The following is a 23,601-nucleotide window of genomic DNA, read 5'->3' on the forward strand; positions in this document are numbered from 1 at the left end:
ATGTACATTCCTACATTGTTCTGTGCACAAACCGGTTCACAGTCCTTAAGACCCCTTCAGAGCTTACACAGAAAAGAAAAGCAAACCGCAGCATGAATTCTCAACTCAGTATCCCAGAGAGGCTTTTCTCATTCCGAGATGTGAAAACTGCCCTGTGTTCTCGCCAAGATGCGTTTAAACATTCTAATCTATTTGCTTTGTCAAGGGGGAGCCCGGGCTAGGAGATGTTGGAACAGCACCTGCTCCTTCCCCTGGGGACACAGAGGGCGTTTTCCTGCTCTTCTTTGTTAACTTACTGTAGAGATTGACTGGCCCTGTCTCTTGCCTTACTGAACTCCAATAAAGCAAACAGCTCGACCCCGGAGTCTGCAGGGCCGAACACCTCCTTACCTGCGCAGCCGACCCTCCAGCACTTCCATGTACTTCACGGTGTTCGCCTTCACACTTGCTTCTGCAAGACAAAACCCAATGTGAGTGCCACTGTAGCCCAAAACGGAGGGAAAACCACAGCCGCTCATTGAAAAGCTGAAAACAAAGGATCGTGGTCAAGGCTCTAATAATAACAGCATGTTGTGTTTGGAAAGTCCTCGAGTCCATCCAAACGGCTGCCTGGAGCCATGCGCTGGAAGTATGCAGAGGCTCCAATTGTCTGTGCAGTTAGAATCAGACACAGGCAATGTCACTGGGCCACCCTGACATAACACTTTTATAGGTAGTTCACTGTCAGCCCATCACTGTGTGTGACAACACCTTCCTTCCAAAATACAGTCTCTATTAATGAAAACTGGTATGCACTCATGTTTATAATAAGTATTAGTTTGGGCTGTCAAACTAATATTTTGTTAACTAAATTAGATACTAAATGCTAGATTCTCCATTATCGTTTAGATGTGAAATGTCCTCCAGAGGACACCGTGTTGGATGTTTCGCCACCAGCTATCAGAAGTGGGTCACTGGGGGCTAGCTCTGAAGGTAGCATCTGCTTCTGGTTCCACCCTGCGCTTTCTTCTTCCTGATCCACCAAGGTATGAGGATCTGCCACCTCATGCTCATGCCGCTATTGAATGTCCGTAAACGGAAGCATGTTGCCAAGGGTGGGCCTTGAAGCCACCATCTGCCTTTGCTTCAGCCTAACCGAGATGACTACGGACACAACCATCTCACCTTTCCTGCCTGCCCCACTGCGGTGATATTTTGTCTGTGCTCTAACAAATGAAGCTTGCCTAGAGAGCAGAGTGAGGAGCTAGTCACTAGAGGCCAGGCAGTGGTGGCGCACACCTTTAATCCCAGCACTTGGGATCTCACGCCTTTGATCCCAGAACTTTGGAGGAGGAAACAGGATGTAAAGGCGTCAGATTCCCTGGAACTGGAGTTAGACAATTATGAGCTGCCATGTTGTGGGTACTGGGAATTGAACCCGGGTCCTCTGGAAAAACAGCCAGTGCTCTTAACTGCTGAGCCATCTCTCCAGCCCCGACCTTGGGCTCTTGATATGGGAGAGGCATGAAGTACTTCTCCACTTGCCAACTGAATCCAATACTCAGATTATGCTATTAGAATGGATTTCAAATAATTAGTTTAATGAATCCAGATTAAGTGGAAACTGATTGGTAACTGAATATGGTAAATTTGTGAATGCCATGAACATTGGTAAGTGCTACAGGTGTTTTCCTAGATCCCATTTCATGTAAGGCACTGTACTTAGTACTCTGTGTGTGTGTGTGTGTGTGTGTGTGTGTGTGTGTATGCATGTATTGCCCAGAGGCAGACATCGGGTGTCTCCCTCAGTCACTCTCCATCTCGCTCTTTGAGACAGGGTCTTTCACCGAGCCTGGAGCTCACTGATCTGACTGGCCAGGCAGCCAGCCAGCCTCAGGGATCATCCCTTCGCTGGGATGACAAGCACGCATCACCACACCAGGCTTTTAAATGGGTGCTGGAGGTTGAACTCAGGTCTTCATGCTTTCCCGGCAGGCACTTTGCCAACTGAGCCATCTCCACAGCTCCCCATACTCGGTGCTATTTAACTATAACAAGGCTCTAGCACCGAGGGACCCAGAGGGGCCAATGCAAACAGTGACTTTCGTGTAGCCAACAAGCTAAGAATAGTTGACTTTTTTTTTTAATATATATATATATATATATATATAGGGTCTCACTATGTAGAAGCCTGGCTGTCCTGGAATTTGCTCTATGGACCAGGCTGGCCTCAAATTCATAGAAATCTTCCTGCCTCCACCTTCTTAGTGCTAGGATTAAAGACATGTGTCACAATGCCCAGCTGTTATAACATTTTCTAAAAACATATTTGTTTTTATGTATATGTTTGTCTGCGTGTGTGTGTGTGTGTGTGTGTGTGTGTGTTACCACATGCATGCTAGTACATTTTTAAAAGCTGAAAAAGCTTTCATGTGGATGCAGCCACCCCCTCCCCAAATAACACAAGTGACATTTGGCCTATTTTTGCAAAGGAAGCTATCAGATTTCAATGATCAACACTCAGGCACCAATTTAGCCAAAATCACCTTCCATTTAGTAAAAATTTTCAGAAGGAAGATGAGAAAACAAAGGGAAAACTGGAATCCTGACAAATTTCAAATATCCGAGGCTCTAGCCGCCCTCCAGGTTTGTTTGGAAAATTAAACCATGTATAAAAATGAGGTGTGAACCCAGCAACTCAAAAGCACCAGGAACGCCAGAAGTTGAGGGAGATGATCTCACAGCCATTCTGTCTTGGCAAATGATATGGAACACAATTGTGCAGGGCCTTGAAAGCTGGGAGGATCCTTCCTACAAAGCTGTTCTGCACACATCTCATTTCACACTCAAAGGCAGAAAGTCAGCACCTTCATGAGCCATCTCCCCAGCCTCAATATTCTAATGTCCATATTCATCTTGGTTCACTCTTCCGAGCCAAGTGAGTCACGTCTGTGGTTGCACAGGGCTCCACTGCCCCTTCATACCTGTTTAGCCACAGATTCAATGCTGCAATGGTATATGACAGTTCTGGCTGGACAGGGCTCTTGAGAGAGAATCCCGAAGCTGGAAGCATTTCACCCTCCCAGGTTGCTAGATATTTCTTATAGAGTTCCAGAGCCAGAAGCCAATGAACACATCACCAAACAGAATCACTGAGCATTGTCAGGGGTTGATCAGTTTGAGGCTGCTAATTAACCTCTCTTTTCCTCTAATGGGAAGATTTACAGAAAGAAAGGAAAACTAATGTATGTGGGTCCTGGAGAACGAAGATGTAGTAACAGAAAGGGCTTCTCTTTGGGGTTCCAGCTAACACAGCTGCCACACAAGATCTTGTGTTGGCACCATGGACACGACATCACCCTGGGCTCAAGAAAGTCGGGCTATTCAGAACTGGTCAAAGTGCAGAGTCTAGATAACTCTGAGTGCTTAGCTGTAGTGCTCAACACCACACTCCCACCATCACAGGCTCAGGGAACTCCACAGGAGAGAGGGGAGAAAGAATGTAAGACAGGCAGGAGAGCCGTGACATGCTGACTTCTGGATATGGCATGGCTGTTGCACACATCCGCTCCCAGCAGCTATTGTTACCCACCCAAGACATGGCCAAGATCAAGCCAGACAAAATCCCAGTATGAACAGGGAAGGGGCCTCCAAGGCCCCACCATACTGGAGGAGCTATTGTCAAGTGAAGGCTGTTGAGGGAGGAGGAAAAGGAGAGTCACTCTCCTTTGGGGATGCGGCCACTGGTAGATTGCTTATGCTCCAGCGGACATATTCATGTACATATGGGCGATGCTAACTGGACTCAGGGAGTTATTAATAAAATGAAACCAGGACAAAGAGGGGATTGGGGCACCAAAGGGAGCTGAAGAGAGGTAAGAGGTGGATGGCTAAGACCCATATACATTGCATAAATCTATGGAATGTTTGCAGGATAAAAAAATATTGTTACAAAAGAAAAGAAAGCAAACCAACAGAGCTGGTGATAGGAGCTGTCATATGGTGACCATGAAGGCAAGAGCGAGCCTCAGAGAGAACCGCTCCAGGCAGCAGTTCTGGGTTCCTCAGGGACAGAGGCGAGGCCTCAGGCCTAGTTAAGTGGGGATAGTTAAAAGAGATTGGGGGGGGGGACTGAGCTGAGCAAGAGGTCTTAGAGGGTGCGTGAGTATGTGTAGGTCATTGCACGTACAGTAAGATTTACAGCCTTGAGTAATACATAATGCCAGCTCATTTTACCTTCCTGGAAATTTCCGAGTCATTTTCCCTGAGCTTGCACTGTGATTATTTGGTAGAGCACGTGATCCCACACACAAGGATGATGGGTCACTAGAGAACATAGTCTGTCTGGCAGGACAGGCTCTGTGTCCCCATCGTGGCTGTCACAGCCATACATGAAAGTGGGTGTAAGGCCGGATTCACTCTTGCAGGTTTCTCTGGGGCAGGTGAGTGACCTTACATCATAAGCGGCATTAAGACCAGCAGTATGAAAACATCCTTAGAGTAGAGCAGGGTAAATGTTACTCTGGCACCTTCTTGTCTAGGAAGGAAGAAAAATCAACATCCACACCCCAGCTTTCAGTCCACCTTGTGGGACAGCGGAAGGCTGATGTGCCAGATGTCCTTGCGCCCAGTGTACACCTCACGACAATACTGACCATCTGATACTCATAGCTGAGAAGTGGCTGAGGTGGAAGGGGGAACAGCAGGACGGGAAGGAGCCTCTGGAGGTCAGGGAACTGCTGTGCACTTTGGCTGTACAGAGGATAAAGCCTGAGCCCCACCCGCCATGCTTGTTGCCAGCTAATTGGGTATCACTTGACGTGGTTGAGTCCCACTTTCCCAGATCCACCCAGCTTCCTGCATGCCATCTCCTGATGCCCTTCAAGCACACAGCCTGATGTCGACAGGAGTCAACGACAAAGCCAAAGCCAAATGCTCACAGGATGCAGAACAGGTCAGGAAATGCTAACGCTCTCAGCAATAAGCAGCCTCACTCCAGCCCCACGCGCATCCTAGCCAAATGTTCTCTTGATGGAAAGACCGGCTGCCTGCCCTCCATCCCTGCTGACAGCAGCAGGTTCCTGGGTTTGCTTTTCTGCATCCTAGTACATTTGAATGGAGAAGTTGTGACCTGGAGATTAATTTACAGTATTTCAAAAGTTGCTTAGAATGCTGATTTATTGACCTTGCCTAGCAGCATATATCTGATCATATACATTTTCACTCTTTGATTCCTTTTCTTCTGTCAACCACAAATGCAGGCATGCATGTGTGCACACACAGGCATGGCAGATGTGACCACATGCATGCATGCTCATGTGCTTACACATAAAGGTGCATGTTTCATGCACACATATGTGCTTATACACTTGTAAGCATGCAAACACGCTCATATTCACATATGCATCCGGATATATGCTGGCATGTGTACATGTATGCTCATGTGCATGATGTGAGTGTGCAGCCATGTGCACACACAGATATAATTCTCTTCATTCCCTTTTAACAGACAGATCAAGGAATGCAATCTGCACCTTTCTTTTGAAATGGAAAACTATCTTAAAATATTTGCTGTGGAAAAGCAAATCCGCATTTGATCCTCTTAGGCTAAGGAAAGCAAGCCCACCCCGGGCGTTGGCGGGACACTTCCTGCGCATCATTATTTTGTTGAATTCTCACAGTGCTGCTCTAAATCCCTTTGAGGATAGGGATTTAAGGCCCAGGGGAGCTGTTTTGAGGAGAAAATGAAAAAAAAAAATTCTACCCCAGCTTAGTGATAAACCAAAGCCCAGGCTTTACTATGCACAGGGCTGCTGCCCAGCTGCCAAGAAGTACAACAGTGGACTTCACTGGAAGAATTTTAACTTCACAGAGGGAAATCCTGCTGTTCTGCTAGCAGGATTGCCATATAGATATGCTGCTCGGTGCTCTGTCCGCAACCCCCTGGGGTGGGGGGAGTGGGGGTCGTTGGCGGTGTCCAGCAATACTGGTAAGAAAACAGGACAGGATGCCTAGGCTAGGGGGATGGCCCCATTAATAATGTGCTTACTGTACAAGCTGAGACCTGAGTTTCATCCCCAGCATCCACATTAAACCCCTATAAGTGGTGGCACACACTTGTAACCCCAGCACTGGGGATACCGAGACAGGTGAATCCCGGTCCCTGCTGGTCAGCCAGCCTGGCTTAATCTATGAGCTCCAGGCCAAGGGGAAACTCTGTCTCAAAACATGAGGTGGGCAGCTCCTAAAGAAGGACACCTGAGGTTATCGTCTGGCCTCTACATGTACACACACACACACACACACACACACACACACACACACACCTGTATGGACAAAGTGCAGCAACATGAGAAACCAGGCCCCATGTACTCCCACATCAGCTGTGGGGGGCACCTTCCAACCATCTCTACAGGTAAGTAGCCCAACCCTGAGGCTTCTTACACCAGCAGGCCTCAGCAAGATGGAGCTTCTGAGCACTGCCAGCTGTTCTACTCTGTGCAGAACTGTTCCAGCTGTGCCCACTACCTACCTACCAGACACAGTCTCCATGTAACAAGCTGCCCTTTCCCTGGAACACGGACCTCTTCCCTACGGGGCTGCCGATCTGCCTCACCCCACCTAGCCATGCGCCGCACCTCTGACACATGGCTGCTTGCCACCTCCGCCCCGGGCCTGAGACCGGCGAGCTTTCTTCCTGGAGTTTGCTCCAGCGTGGTGGAACCAACAGGGGAGGATGCTAGTCCCCCAGGCCAGCACTAGAGACTTGGAGTGTGGACTGATGGCAGCCATTATCTGCTCAAAGACAGCGTGAGAACGAGGCTGACTCTCAGAGGCGAGCAGGGAAGGAGGGGGATGGGTCTGGATAACTCACAGGGCCAGGCCGTCACCTTCTGCTGTCCTCACCAGGCCTCCATTGTCACCTCTGGAGCCAACACAGGGCCATTTGCCCTGAGGCTCATGACTTGGTTTCCACATCCCCACTACCCAGGCATCCTCTTCAAATGCCTTCTGATTTTATCCACCTGTGTCCTCACTGGTCCACTAGACCTTGCCTTCTGGCCCCGTGGCTCCTATGGAGATTTCAAAAACTCCAAACCATCGAGGTTACTCAGAGCATGCTGTGTCTTCTAATGGGATCATGAATTCTCTCTATTGGAGCCCCAGTCCTTAGCATAGTCCTGGGACCCAAGGAGGTACAAACATCCAGTTCTACATCCAATAATGGTGTGCTAAGTGCCACCAACACACTAGCACACCATTCCCATGGATATCAAGCACTGGTACTAAGCAACAACCACAGCTAGGTACTGTGACCCCACTGGTACTGACACTATGTTCTCACAGGGGAATCATGAGAAAGGATGTAGTTCTCAGAGCACTGACTGACAACCAGTCAAGGAAGCAGACACCAGTGCAGACTCTGGCTACAAAGCCATCAGTAATGAGTGAATGGAGGACAGAGGAGCCCAGACTGACAGCCTGAGGTTGACAGTGGGACTACATAGGGTCCCTGGAAAGCAAGGCCCAGAACTGATACCGTAAGAGGGGTCCCAGCTGAGACTGCATCTGTCCTTTGGTCTCTGCAGCAGGCTGCAGCCATGGCTCCCCAAGGATGCTGGAGACTCAAGTGAAATGGTGCCATGTCTGCACATAGCAAATACACACCCTCCTGTCCACCTTAAACCACCTCTGCATCACTTCATCCCGAACAGTGTCCACGCCATGGGGACTGCTGTTTTACGTGTTGTATAAGGAATAACAACAATGGGAAAGGCCCGAATATGCTCAACATAAACACCATTTTAAAAAATGCTCTTTCACCTAAAGTTGTTTGAATCTGTGAATGCAGAAACTATGGATGTGGAGGGTCAACTATGCCCACAAAACAGACAGATGAGGAACACAGGGCCAAGCATGACAGGAGTCAGAGGGAGTTCAAAAATCCCACCATCAGACACTAAAACATCAAAACCAGCACACTGCAAGCCCCTGTGCCCCTGCTTGGAATGGGTTACTGGAAGCTCTGACCACAGTCTGGCTGACAGTGCGGCCCTTGAATGGGAGTACTGCTGGTCTCCGAGAGTGAGTGAACCTTCCCAGAGTCGGTTCTTCCAAGAACAGTGTGTTATAAACAGCAACCTGGCCCCTCAGTTCCTCTTTGATGTCCTTCTGGTCCCAAAATGCAATCTCTTCCCCAGAAACTCTTGCCATTGGGAAGCCATGGGCCATGAAGTTCTCACCAATGGCTGGACCCATGGGCTGCTCAGTCTTGGACTTCCAGCCTCCAAAACCACGAATCAGTAGACCTCTTTTCTTCATCCACCTCAGGCACTCATCACAGCAACAGAAAGCAGCTCTCATGTTGTTGGTTTACAGATCCTCATAGAAATCTGAATGAATTAGCTTTATGTGTAAGATGCACAGACCCTCCTCACCTCTGCCAGGCTATGACAAAGACCAAAGGAATCAGTCAAAGCCAACCCACAGACATGTGATCCCTCCAGCCAAAGGGGAAGGTGAGGTCAGAATGACAAGCACCTGGATTCTAAAAGAAAACTGTGCACCTCCCAGCCACTGGATATCATGTGTCCTGAGTCACATGGACAGCAGGCTCACAGCATCTCACCCTACAATGCTCAGGGATGTGAATAAGAAAACCCCAACGTGTCAGCTAAAACACCTGGGAGTTTAACATACATGCTATGGCAAAAGCAAAGACTAGGGACTGGGACAATGACTCCATGAGTAAAGTGTCTGCCATGCAAGTATGAGAACCTGAGTTCAAATCCCAAGCAATAACAACTGCGATCCCAGCACTGGGGAGGCTGAGACAGGCAGATTCCTGGGGCTTAGTGGCCATCCAGCCTAGCCTAATTGGTGAGCTCCAGGTTCAGTGAGAGACCCTGTCTCAAAAAATAAAAGGAGGCTGGAGTGACGAGTGATTGAGGAAGACATCTCAGGTCAACCTCTGGCCAACACATACACACAGGTGCATATATATTCACAAAGGCCAAAGCCATAATCACACAGGTACACACACACACACACACACACACACACACACACACACACGCACGCAGGCAGGCAAGCAAAGAGTAAACTGATAAATATTCCTCATACACCTTATAAAGATCATACCCCAGGTGAGTCTGTGTGCCTCTCTGATGGCCCTGTCTGAATCCGTTTCCCACCTGCGGCAGAGCCAGAGCAGCAGATCAGCTGGGAGGCAAGATGGAGGCTAGCATGCTCACTGCATCGCACACATGCAGCCCGTGGTCCCCACTGCAAGAGCAGAGGGGAGCCGCAATATCAGGCCGAATCTCATTTTCAGCCCCTGAATTCAGAAATCACATTTGGGCTTCTGCTAAAATGGAAACTGAAAAACACACAACAGTCTTCAGCATCCCACTAGCTTACATCTGGGCTCCCTCCCTCCCTCTGCCCCCTCCCACCTTCCTTCTTTCCCTCTCCTGCCTACCCTCAGGAGCACGAGGTCCATGAGAATTTAAAAATAGCCTAACAGATTTCAAATGGAGTACACTAAATGGGTCCATTTTCCACGCCTTTCATTTTACATTATACACTGGTTGTCTGGAAGCACATGGCGTAAGTGAGAAGGATACGACACTTAAAATCTAATTTTCAAAAATTGGGTCCTAAGGCAGAACAGTGAAATGCATTTACACGTAGAGTTACGCCTGCAAATCGATACTGGCAGAGCAAGTGCCCGCTCGCTCGTCTGACAGCCCAGCCTGAACTCACCAAGCCACAGAAACCAATTCACTCCCACGGCAGGTGTCTGCCGAGCCCCTGCTAGGTGCCAGGTGGCTCGCCTGGCGCCCCACTGTCCATGTGCTGTAAGTTCGTGGCCCTGAGGACCTCGTGAACTGATGAGGGAGTTGCGTGGTTAAAGGTCTTTACCACATGGGGGAGATGGGGAGGGAGAGAAGCCGGTGTGGAAAAGCCAGTGAGCACCCAGAAAAACAGTTTCCGTGGCAGTAGGGGACAGGTGAAGGAGAAGCATGGCCTTTAACCAAAAAAGGAACAGCAGCCAAGAGGTCATCTGGGAGAGCAGAGGGGCGGGCGGAGGGTGGATGTGGGAAAGTGAGCATCCAGGCTAACCTAGGAAAGTGAGGACAGAGGGACACACAAGAAATGAGAGGGAGGTGAGCAGAGGGCACGGATGTGTTAAGTCCCCCGTGGGAGTGTGACTTTGTCCATCAAACCACGAAGTCATTCAAGGGTTTCCTGCAGGAGAACGGCCCGGCTGCTCCTGATCCAGTGCGGTGCACACTGGATTGTGGCTGGGCAGGATTAGATCTACTGAGCATTTCAGGCAGGACTGCAGGAGTCTGGGATTTGGCAGTGTGTGGAAGGCACATGTCTGGTTCAATGATACGAATGCAGCCATCTTGGGTGCTAACCTCCACATCTACCCCTGAGTGACCTTGGTCAATTCCCCCCCCCCCCCCCCCCCCCGCATAGGGAAAAACTTTTTGTTTACCAGCAAATTGTAAACGAAACCCCAACAGAGATACTTGGAGCTTTGCAACCCAACCTGGGGGCAGGGGAGCTCTGAGACAAGGCAGGTACATCCCACCCTGTAGGAAGCTACTTCTGTCCTCCTTCTGACTAAGTCACACCCAGGACCCCAGGTCCTGTGCCATCTTCAGGATCATGCATTTGTCAGTGAGTGCCCAATAAACTATATTCTGCAATCCTGGATCCATCTGTCTTGAATCTCACATCGCCATGATTTGGTACCTCACACACTAGAACCAAGCTGGTCCAGAACAGGTGGCTTTATATGCAAAGCTAGTTTAGAAATAGAACTGGCAGGCTGTGGCGCTAGACTGGACTGGTCCACACTCAACAACTACAACAATAATGGAAACTAGCGTGAATTTCTGATGCTTGTCGTCTATGATGTTAGAATGCATCTAGCAGAACAGCTGTGAGCCAATATTCCATGAGTGGACACAGGTAACAAGCAAAAGAAGTTAACGACTGCGCCCGTGTGGCAGATGCACTGGGGGCAAGCTGCCCTTTTTAAGAAGACAGTCGGGGACACACACTGAGATAGTGGAGGTGAGATTACACAGACAGACAGACAGACAGACAGGAAAGGCACCCGCTGGCCCTTCTCTTTGCCATGGCCAAATGGCAGCGGGAGAAGAAAGCCAGAGAAGACCTGAAGGGAGAAGGCCAATGCATGGACTCGAATGTATGCTTAGGCATTTGTAATAGGGACTCATTGCTCTGACCAAATACATGAGAAAATACAATGTTTGAGAGGAAAGCTTTAATTTGGCTTATGGCTTAAGAGGGTAGTGCTCATCATGATGGGAAAGTATGACAGGGTTCATGGAGTTGGAAGCAGGTGACTGGGACTCCTCACATCTCAGTGGAGCCAGAAGCAGAAAAAAAAAAAAATGATACAGCAGCAGGCATCTGACTTTTCCCACTTTTCCTTTTTCTTCAGCCAGGAGCCCAGCACATGGGATGGTGCTGCCCACATTTAGGACAAGTCTTCCTTCTCCCATCTCCAAAGCCAGCATGGCTTACACTTCCAACTTTACCAACTCCTCTACCTTGTCTCTCCTGTGGCCAGCCTGAGAAAGTTCTCCACGTCAGTCACCCGCATACACCTGGAGAATCCAGGATGTGTTCCCTATTTCAAGATCCATAAGACCCTTGTGTATGCAGAGCCACCTGGCCTTACAGCAGAATGCTATCACTGGTCCTGCAGATTAAGATGTGGACATCCTAGGGCCATTATTCGGTAGATCACTCTGGACAGGTGGAATGAAAAAGTAGATGGATACGGAATCCCCAAACATGGAAACTTTAAAAGACTGGTGAATCCATTACATTTCTCACTGCTTTGACACAATATTGGGCAAAAGCTACTTAGTGAAGTAGTTTATTCGGACTCCTGGCTCCAGGCAGGGAAGTCATGGTGGCACACGAGCTGGTCACGTGCTCACCATCAGGAAGCCAAGAGAGACAGTGCTGATGCTGAGCTTGCTTCATCAGCCCATGGGATAGTGCTGCCTGCACTTAGGGTGGGTCTTCACACCTCAGTTAATTCCACCAAGAAACTCCTTCACAGGTGTGCCCAGAGGCTTGTCTCCTAGGTGACTCCAGCTTGTGTCACACTGGCAATCAGTATTAACCATCACAGTGGGTAAGGAAGAGGAGTTGGCACAGAGAATATGGTGATGAGACATAGCAAAACCAGAAGGGTGTCTCTCTGGCCGGTATCCTAAAGCCCGCAAAGACTCAGGGGCAGCCAGGAGGGTTGGGAAAGGGTCACCTGGGTTTTAGAATAAAAAGGGGACTTAAGAGAGGCTCAGTAGGTAATTGTGCTTGCTGTGAAAGCAACATCCTCAGCACACATTAAAAGTCAGGCATGGCTGTGTACACACATATTCCCAGTGTTGGGGGCTGGAGACAGGCAGATCCTAGGAGCTTGCTGACCAGCAAGCCTAGGCAAAATGGCAAACTTCAGGTCCAGCAAGACCCTGTCTCAAAAAATAAGGTGAAGAATAGTACAGGATGACATCTGAAATCATTCTCTGGCCTCTGCACATGTCCATACTTGCACAGACAGACAGACAGAAAGACACACACACACACACACACACACACACACACACACACACACACACACACGACTTGAGGGCTAGGAGATGGCTCGGTAGGTAGAGAACTTGCTGCACATGCATGAGGCCTGGGTCTGGATCCTCAGCACTCACATAAAAGCTGGGCACAGCAGCACACATCTGTGACCCGAGTGCTGAGGGTGAGGGGCAAAGACAGGTGGATCCCTAAAGCTCATTGGTCAGCCAACCAGCCAAACTGGTAAGATCTGATCTCAAAAAAGGGGGAGGGGCAGAGACTGAGGACACCTGACACAGATCTCTGGATGTCCACATACCACATACACACATGCACAGGCACACATGTAAGTACACACACATAAGCACATGCAAGCAATACACGTAAGATTATTGATGATCCACAGCCACACTCACAGTCAAGTGCACACATGTTCAGGAATTTCTAATAGGTTCCTGTGCTCCTGTCCTGGCAACTCCCCCACCCTACGGAAGCTGGGCTCTCCTCCCTCACAAAGCCTTTCCAGCCTTCAAGGAGGCCCTAGAAGCCTCTACCCACAGCCCTGACAGCCCACAGCCTACCCACCTCTCCCAGGACCAGCTGCACGGTTAACCTTAAGGGGACATTTCCGACAGTGTAGCTGCAGCAGGGCATCAGAACTTCCGTAGCTCAGCAGGATCTCCCTCCTGCTAGACAAAACCAAGCTTCCTGTATACCAGGAGCAGACAGGCAAGCCTTCTCTTGCAGTACACTGAGACGGATTTCCCCCAGGTAACCCAAAGCACTCAATGCCGACAGAAAACCCAGTCTCCAGCCCCACAGTGCCTGATATTTGTTTTAAGTATTTAAAATACATTAGGCTTGACACCAGAGTGGCTAATAAGTTAATGTCCCAGGTACCGAGGAGGAGGTAAGTATGAAATTATTGGCTTAAAATGATCCCAGTGAAACCATTTCTTCTAACAAGATCATAAAATGCATTTTCTCAGTGAGCCGTATATAACTGGCTTGATGATATAATAAAATGGGGATACAGGCTTAATGGAAGATGGAGTTAGATTGTAGATTAAGGTGCAATTTGTGCCTGACATTGCCATATCTGGGCAGTGTCTCTTGGCTGATAGCCTTTCCACCAAAGGGCCCAGAGATAAGTGTGCCATTTCTGCTTATCACGGGGACACGAGATAAACACAGAGCTGATAACTGATAATGCCTTTGACCAACAAGGAGAGAAACAGGAAGTGGAAAGTCAAGTTTTGATTCCGCAGATGAGACTGGAAAGATTCTGTCACTACCTTCGAGTCCTGTGGTTTGAAGGGGACCTCATGCCAAGAGACTGTGACAATACATTAGCTTTGCTTGTTTCATATTTTTGTTTTTGAAACAGGCCCTATGTAGCCCAGGCTGGCCTTGAATTTGCTATGTAGCTGAGGATGACCTTGATCCTCCTGCCTCCATCTCACATGTGCTAGGAACACACACATAGACCACAACACTCAGTTTCTGCGGTGCTAGTGGTCAATCCCAGGGCTTCGTGCATGCCAGGCAAGCACTCTACCAAAGGAGCCACATGCCCAGTCCCATTTTGTTTCGACATGAGAAACGGATATTGAAATTCCTGTGGGCTTGATCTCAGTTGCAGGTGATGAGATTGAGAGCACACAGGGCAGTGACCTCAGCCACTACCCTGCTTAGCTTTGCTCATTTGATGGGCGTTAAGAAGACTTTTTCAGGAGTCTCAACCAAGGAACTGCCCAAAACAGTCTGGCCTGTGGCCATGTCTGGGAGGGATTGACTTGATTCATTGATACAGGCACTGTATTCAGGTGTCCTGAAATCTCTTTAGCACATCTGTCTTTGTCTGACTTAGAAGGAGTCCCCTATGACGCAGGGCACTCAGGGCTACGTGGTCTATCTCTAGCTCAGGCCTATCGTGAGCTCCCAGGGGCTCCGCTGCCCGCCCTTTCCCTCAGAGGTCATCAAGCCACTCTCTAAGTCAACTCCATGGAAGACACACTTCCAGGGTATGCTGGCTCCTTGTAGGGGGCGGGGAGCAGGACACCTCCCCAGCCTCCTTGCCATCAGATTCCCATCTGATTCCAGTGAAGACCCTCTCTCCCCATGGGCAACAATGTCACGGACAGTCCACTCCTGGGAGAAGCCCAGCAACAACAAACAGGCTACAAAGGAGGAGCTCTGCGCTTTAGGAGGGAGATTGAACACACAGATTAGCATCTCCGCCCCTCATGTACTGATCTGAAAACCAGGGCAGTATCCTTCCATTCCCACAGGAGTCCCGGAGATCTGTGTTCCTCACAAGAGTTAACAGTGGCCATTGCTGCTAGACTGACTCTCCTCATTTTACATCATCAACATCAGCATGGAGATGACGGCCGAGGGACATCAACCTCCATTTCACACTTTGTTACACAGGAGTCTTCTAACAGGAGCACAGATTGAGCTTAATTTCTGAAGCAACTCAATAGAGGCTCACCAGGGTGGAGGCACAGGCATGGAGTGACTTCTTTCGGGCTGCAAGAGGAGTGAGCTTGAATTGCGGAACACAGATCTTGTTAGACGCAGCCAGTATGGGATACGTGACTGTTCATTTAGGAATCATCCATGGCCCAAGGCACTCCTCCTCCACCTTAGAAGGCGGAGCAAACAGGCATCACAACAGTAGCAGAGGGAGGGCTGCGTGCTACACAATCCTGGCAATGCCATGCATCCCCGCTACAAGGCAGATGGTACCACTGAGGCACAGGGGAAGGGCAGAGCCTTTGAAATGAGACAATTGAGAGTCAGACCAACCCAACCCTTCTGGCAGGCATGTAACCCAGCTTCAGATCCACTTCTTACCTGTGCAGGAAAGTTAAGTACGCCCAAATGTGAACAGCAGCAGAGAAAGCACCCAGCTCCCATTGACACACAGAAGCACACAGACTAGGTCCAAGCAGAGAGAATTTCATAGCAGAACTGGGTGATCTACCTACTGCCATTAGCTCCTTGTGCGACCCCAATACACCACCAGGCTTTTCTGACCTCTGGTTTCTTATCTGGGAGAACTGAATCATATGATCTCAGAGGTGCCAGTGGGTCGGATACCAATGAAAGGAAAATTATATTGGGGACATTCTGTCAACTTATTTCCTAAAAGTCCCCACACACATGCACATGCACCTTTTTCCCCCTTTCCCAGTGACAATGATAGAAACAGGAAAAGTTGATCTCAGATACTCAGCTTGTCCTGGGACCCAAGGTTTCCAGCAACTTTGGACGTGCAGCTAGACTTCCATAGGTACTGCACCTCCATGCACCTCTGCAAACAGCAGTCGCCTCTCTCATCCAGATACCCAGCTAAGTTAGCAACCATTTCAGCAATTCTGTCCTCCTCAAGTGCTGTTGTAGAATATTTAAAGATTTGTTACATTCTTTTATGTAATTTATGTAAGAAAATGGAATATTTTTTAATGACATAAAGATGTGTTGCATTCTTTTATGTTGCATTTGTTTGACTCTGTGAAGCTGTGTTACTTTGCCTGCCTAAAACACCTGATTGGTCTAATAAAGAGCTTAACGGCCAATAGCTAAGCAGGAGAAGGATAGGGGGAGCTGCCAGGCAGAGAGAATAGAAGGAGAAAAAGAAGAAAAGGAGAGGAACAAGAAAAGGAGGAGGAGAGAGGACACCAGGGGCCAGTCACCCAGCTACACAGGAAGCCATGAAGTAAGAAGTAAAGAAAGGTATATAGAATAGAGAAAGATAAAAACCCAGAGGCAAAAGGTAGATGGGATAATTCAAGTTAAGAAAAGCTGGCTAGAAACAAGCCAAGCTAAGGCCAGGCATTCATAAGGAAGAATAAGTCTCCATGGGTATTTGGGAGCTGGGTGGTGGGCCCCCCAAAGAGCAAAGAGTCAAAAAACAACTACAAAGTGCCCCCTATACAGAACAAGACCTGAGAAAATGGGCAATATACTTGAACTTAGTCAAAACCCAAGAAACAATGAGACCTGGGAGATCAGCAGCAACGTTCTATCCAAGGGCATATAAAAGAGAAGGTGATGTGTCTGCTTCTAAACCAGTGTTGCTGAGAAAACCCAGAATCACCCTCCAGTCACTTCCTTCCTCCTCTTGGCGTGTATGCCTTCTGGAGCCGCTCTCCTTGGCTCGGCTTCCTTGAGCCTCCCTGGGTTTCCTGGCCTGGATCAGCTGCAGAACAGGCTCCAAATCCATCTGCCTGCTCGCTCTGAGCACTTTCCCATGGAGCCTCTGACAAGCTCAGGACTTGCACATTTTCAGAGCAGGCGCGTCTGTGCCCTGTGGTGGGGCAGTGCCCCCAGGTGCCCAGAGAGCCTGGGAAGGGCTGTTCTAAGGCAAGCAGAGACCACAGCACGGATGGTTTCAGCCATCCTCACAATCTGGGGTTAAAAGTGCATTCTCTGGGCCGTGAGGCTGTATTGTGATGGAGACTGCTTGGGGACAGGATTTCCATATTTTGTCTGGAGAGGGTGGGAAGGGAGGTGACAAGAACAGCGGCACTCCTGTGAGCCAGGCTCCAGGAAGTAGAGTCCATTTACACATGAGGGCACAGCCTCTGTGGGGAGGACACCTGAGAGAAAACAGCCAGTCACAGCAAGGACCCTTGCCCTTCACACAGGATTTACTGAACCCAATAGCCTCTTGAGCTGCTGTGGTGGATCATGTCTGTCATCCCAGCACTAGGAAAGCTAAGGTATGAGAATAGAAACGTGTTCAGGGTCAGCTGAGGTTACATAGTGTGTCCCAGAGCATTCAGAGGTACAGAATGAGAAACTGCCCCCTGACAGAGCAATACTGGACCAAATAAGCAAACAGAGCCTCCAATAGGATCTGAACAGCATCTCAGGAACGTGGCGTAGAACATTCATTAAGTATCTGCATTCTTTACTTTTCCGTTTGCTGTGACAAAATGCCTAAGAGTTTGGGCATATTTGCCCCATGACTGGCACAGTGACAGGCTCCTCCAGACCAGAGAACATTGGCAATGTGGACAGATGGATGAGGGTTTGTGGGGACGTTAGCTTTACAAAGAAACAGTCTATGCACGGAAGAGTGACATGGGCCTCCTAATCCCTGTGGCATCAGACATGACACCAGGACAGAACAGATATGCAGGGTATGACAAAGTCCTGGCCACTCTGACTGCTGTGCATGGGGACACTGAAGTAGCAGGTTATACAAATATCTGTCTCCAAAAGAGTAATAATAATAACCCGACAACTGTGCCCTCAAAGGACCCTAACCCAGATCTGTGCAGAGGTGTGTCCTCCTTCGGAGCAGAGCTGGTTTTATTAATATAAATGGGTAAAAATGGCAACCATGTGGACCGCACTATAGTGAGGCTGGAAATTCAGACAGGGAAGGAGAAGGCCAAACCTTGTGTGTCAAAGAAAAGAAAGTTCCTCTGTAGCTGGAGAAAAACCAAGTCAGAAGGAGCCTCCACACACCACCGTCTTCCAAAGCTTTGGGTTGGCTGAAAAGCAACTCCAGACATCCACTCATGGGGAAGCGCCAGGCCTAGAAGCACTGTGGCTCTCCAGAAGCCCGAGGAAGAATTCCAGGAAGCAGACAGACTCCTGAGAAAAATGCATGAAGCCCATGAGGACAATGCCACATCCCCTTGGGACAGTCTCGGTCCTCTGATGTGGCCTTGCTCAAAGAGGTCATGGCTGGAGTCAGAGCTGACTGCTCTCCTCCTCCACTTCCAAATCCTTAGGAAGTTCAGTGGATGAATAAATCTCTGGCCTGCATTTGAGTCCCAGGGGCTTCCTCTCATTTTGTTCCCCACGCTTCCCGCTTCCCTCCTAGTCCGTTAGAGGGCCCTTCCGGCCCTGCCCTTCCTTCAGCCCAGTCTCCTAATGTGTATACTGAAAAACTAGCCAGTGAAACTCCAGCTTATCTGCATACTGGGCCCAGGTACAGACAGGATAGGCTGGGGCCAATCATCAAGAGGCTGTGCGACCCAAGCCAACGTGTAAGATCAGCCTCCTGTACCTTGTGGTCAGGGAGTCACTGTGGAGGGACACAAAGTGAGGACGGGTTGTGGAGAGCAGCCTTCACCCCTGGCCAAGCTGAGGCTCTTACATGTGAAGCGGCATTCTGCATCCATCCACCCTGAAGTTTACACTCAGCATTTCCCACGAGGAACGTTCTAGTGCCCCTGTGCAGACCTGTTTTCCGCATGCCTTGCACTGCAGGCAGCCTATTGGCGTCTAAGGTACTAGTTCTCTCAACACTGAATGTGCCTCCTCTTCCCTTAAGTATATCCAAAGCAAAGTGTGAAGAAGGAAGAGTTCCCATTTTTCCAGAAAGTAGCTGACAGTGATGATTGGGGGCTGAGAATATTTCTGAACATGCAACAGGTAGGTCTCCATGGCAACAACCAGTCCTGCACTGATAGTCACTGTGTGGCAGTTGTGATGGCCAGTGTCCACTGAGGGTCAGTTGTTTAAGGCTGTTGTAGCAAAGTACCACAAAGGGGGCTGGGAGATAGTTCAGCTGATGGGGAGATTGCTCAGTAGGAAAAGTATTTGCCTGAGGACCAGGGTTCTACCCCCCAAGAACCTCCATTAAAAAAAAAAAAAAGCCAGGCATGGTGGTGTATGCTTGTAATGCCAGCAATGGGGAAGCAGAGACAGGTGGTTCTCTAGGGTTCAAAGCCAGCCAGCCTTTCGTAGTCAGTGAGTTCCAGGTCAGTGAATGGCCTGTTTGAACAAACAAGGTAGACAGCATCCTGAGGAATGACACCCAAGACTGACCTCTGGCCTCTACACATACATACTCACATATGTACATGCATGTACACCACACACACATACATTGACCTCTACTTGTACATACACACATCTGTATGCACACACGAAACGGTGACTATGGGGGTCCAGCCCCTCGATAGTTTCCTCCCAGGGTTCGGGAAGAATCTACAACCTGCTGATATTTAATAAGAAATGAATCTACATATACGAAACTCTTTAGTCCATTCATTTTATTATTCTGAGTCAGTTCTCTCTCTACACAGCTTCTATTCTGCTCTCATGCCTAGCTCCTTTCTTGACTGATTTCTCTCTGCCTTTATCTGCTATCCCTTCTAAGTTCTATCTTAATTCTCTCATCTTAGTTCTGCCTCATCTAGGTCCTTCTCATTTTGTTCTTACCCATCTCATTCTTCCCCATCGGGCTTTTCCTCATCTTCCATCTCATCCTCAAGTTCTCTAGTCAAAATCCTCCTTATCCCTCTCAGTTCTTCATCCTCAAGTTCCCTAGGGTATTCAGTTATAAACCCAAGCAATAACAATCCTCCCCCTCCAGCCAGGTCACCAGGCTTGAATTCCTACAGGGTCATAAAGACAGGAAAGAGTTTTCCTCAGGCAGTGACTGTCAAGATTTCTTATACAACCCAAAAAGGGAGTGGGTAAAGGAGGAGGTCAACTGAGAGCTAATATGGGTTAGTATATCAAAAAGGAAATTTATGTGCTCAGTCTACATTCCTAGAAGTGGTTAGGTAAGAAGTTAGGGGTCTATAATGTTAGTAAGGCTGTATAAGAAAGGAGGGTCTCAGCTTAAATTGTACAAGAAATAAAGCTATCTGCCTGACCTAGGAGACAGGTGTTGTGTTCCATAAGGGTGTTACCTTAGTTCAGGAGATCATTTGGTCTTGGATGCTTGATAGGTATTTTAGATAAATACACTGTTAGGAGTTCTTGGAAGCACACAAGAAAATCACTTTAGGAACTAGCCAATACATATACAAGAGCTAAAACATCACCAAGACTTCTTAAACCATATCTTAACCTTCAGAACAGTCCTTGACTTTTCCACGTAGTAGCTTTTGTGATAGTAGTTGGGTTCCATTACTTTTTTCTGTGGCTTGCAACACACATGCACAAAATATCATAATTTGAGTGGCTTAAAAACAATATAAATTCTCCAGGCATGGTGGCACACACCTTGAGTCTCAGCACTTGGAAGGCAGAAGCAGGCAGATCTCTGAGTTTGAGGCCAGCCTGGTCTACATAGTAAATTCCAAGGCAACTGAAACTATATAGAGAGACCCTGCCTCAAACAACAAACAAAAAAACATTAATTCATTCTCTCACAAGCCCAAAGTCAAGGTGCTGGTAGAGAGGATCCTCAGGGAGGTTCAGGGGAACCCATCCCAAGCCACCACCTGCCTCAAACGCTGCCAACATGTCACTCCTCAGCTTGGAGAGGTATCTCTACCCTTTTTTCCCCTATCCTCACGTGTCACTGTTCTCTGTGTCTGAGATCTCACTCTCTCCCCTCTTTTTTTTTTTTAAGACAGATGTAGTGGTGAACATTTGTAATTCTAACACTGGATAGGAGGGACAGAGACAGACAGATCCCAGGGCCTGCTCTCCAGTCAGCTGAGCCTTGTTGGTGAGTTCCTGGCAAGCAAGAAATGCTGTCTTAAAGAAAACAAGGTAGATGTGAGAAAGAGCACTTTGCTTCTCTTCTGATTTTAAGGGGGAATGTACCAGGCTGCCCCACAATCACTGCCACCCCCGAGACCAGTTTAATTCATCCACAGAGCAGCGAGGATCCAGAGAGGCACCCAGAGAGCAAATAGCTGAATACACCTTGAAAAAAAAAAAAAAAAAAAAAAACAGCTTTCAGATGCTGCAAAAAAAGCCAAAAGTTGTCACAGAAAAGAGCAAAAGGAGAAGATGTAGTCGTGTTGTGGACGTGGAAGGAGGCTATCAGCCATGCTCTATGAAGCTTATGTGTGGCACCAACCGGCCGAGTCAGTTCTGGGGTGGGGGTATAAACAATCCCCCCTGTCACCCAGGCAGGAGGAGAGGAGGGAAGGATGATGAAAGGCATCCCTGTTCACAAAGAGGAGACACGGTGACAAGGACATTGTCAGCTGGTGATTATTCCAAGCCCTGCGTAAATGCCGGCAGAGGCCCTCCCTGTCAAAAGCATCCTGCCCACTCTGATGGAAATCCCCTCAGCTTTCAAGCTTCACCTCTAATTTCGCCGTCTCTCTGAAGCCTGGCAGAACACCCACTCACCCCTTAGGCTCTCTCTTGCACACCTTGTGCGGCCTGGGCCCACCCCATGGTTCACAAGCCGATGGTGTAAGATCCTGAGTCCCACATTAGTCAGCGATGCCCCAAGGGCCGGCACTGCCCTCACCCCTCTATGTCACTCATGGAACCTGAGAGAAAGGCCGTACACTTTGCAACTTTGGGGAGAAAGTTTTCTACAGTCTTTCAACTCCATCAGGAGACGGTGCTTCAGTCCAGTCGCAGAATCTCTGGCACGGGTGTGAACGCCCAGTGCCACACTTCTGGTACTTCACGTCTTCTGTCACTCACATCAAAGCAGTGAGGAGAGCGGTAGCAGCCGTTAGGAAACCACAGCCCTGAGTCCAGGCTCAGCCTGGCCATGAGGAGCGTTTTCTCCCCCAAGCCACATAGAAGCTTCTGAAAAAGTCAAATTCTTGTTCAGCAAAACTGGGGAAATGCAGCCTATTGTGGTTTGAGTGAGGACTGTCCCCATGGGCTCACGTATTTGAACACTGGTCCCCGTCGGTGGTGCTGATTACGGAGGCCATGGAACTTTCAGGATGGGATGCCGCAATGGAGGGAGCATGTTAACTAGGGGCATCCTCAACCCACTTCTCCCTCACACTCTCTGCCTCATGCTTGCAGTCGAGGATGTGCACTCTCAGGGTTCTGTTCCTGCCGCCATGCATGCCTTGCCACCATGCCTCTCCACCATAACGGACTCTCATCCCTCTGGAATTGTAAGCCAAAATAAACTCTTGCTTCTACAGGTTACGTTGGTTACTTTACTGAGAGTATTTTATCACAGAAACAGGAAAGTCGCCAATACACAGTTCATTGTTGAAGGGAGGTCAAGGCAGGAACTCAAGCAGCTAATCACATTGTGTCCATAGTCAAGACAGAGAGAAACAAATGTACCTGTGCTACCTGCTTGCTTCGTCACTTGCTTGCTCTCACCTAGTTTTCTCCTCTCTTGTACTAGTCAGGATCCCCTGCCTAGGGAATGGTGCTGCCCACGGAGGATTGGGTCATCCTATTCTGTTAATCAAGGCAATCCCTCAAAGACACACCAATAGACCAATCTGGATAATGTCTCATTAAGATCCTTCCCAGGTGATTCTAGCCTTTGTCAAGTTGATAGTTAAAACCAACCAGAACACACACACACACACACACACACACACACACACACACACACACAGAGCAGAGGTGTAAGGACACCTGCTCTATATTCACACAAACCACACATTACTGTGAGGGTTAATATTGATTGGGAATTTGGCAGGATCTAGAACCATCTAGGAGACAAACTTCTAGGCATATCTACAAGGGATTTTCTGGATTATGCTATCTGTGATGGGAAGACCCACCCTAAATGTGGACTGAGTGAAAAGGAGGAAGAGAGCTGAGTGCCAGTATTCACCTGCTTCTGCTTCCTGACTGTGGATACAATGTGACCAGCTACCAAGCTACTGCTATTGGGTCCTCCCCACCAAGATGGACTCTCAGACTCTCAATGCCAGGAGGTGGTGGTGCAGGGCTTTATTCCCAGCACTCAGGGGGCAGAAGCAAGAGAATCTCTGAGTTCAAGGCCAGCCTGGTCTACAGAGTGAGTTCCGGAACAGCCAGGACTACACGGAGAAACTCTGTCTCAAAACCACCACCACCACCACCCAAAAAAAAATCCACACCTCTCTTCCTTCCTTAAGTTGCTTAAGTAATCTGTCACAGCAAGGAGAAAAGTAGCTAACGCAATCACCATAAGCCATCTTCTCTAACATAACAATGACCTGCAACGACTTTCTAGCAGATGTTTCAAGTCCTCTCCAGGAACCTGTGGGTTTGACACGCCCTTTATTTCACTGGAGAGGCTGCTGGGGCATTGTGGGGCAGGGTAGGACAGCTTCCTCCAGGACTGGAGCGGGTCACTGT

The 23,601-nt window shown here is 48.7% G+C and overlaps 1 protein-coding gene across 1 annotated transcript in view; it reads right to left on the minus strand.

Moving 5' to 3' along the window:
• Disc1 (DISC1 scaffold protein) overlaps positions 1-23,601 on the minus strand; it is a 177,559-nt gene that overhangs the window by 48,392 nt on the left and 105,566 nt on the right. The window contains exon 11 of the mRNA XM_059263044.1: positions 391-451. Within this exon, the coding sequence (XP_059119027.1) occupies positions 391-451 (61 nt within the window). The remainder of the gene's footprint in view (positions 1-390; positions 452-23,601) is intronic.

The sequence above is a fragment of the Peromyscus eremicus genome, chromosome 5, assembly GCF_949786415.1.
Source record: "Peromyscus eremicus chromosome 5, PerEre_H2_v1, whole genome shotgun sequence".
In the NCBI taxonomy this organism is placed as follows: Eukaryota; Metazoa; Chordata; class Mammalia; order Rodentia; family Cricetidae; genus Peromyscus; species Peromyscus eremicus.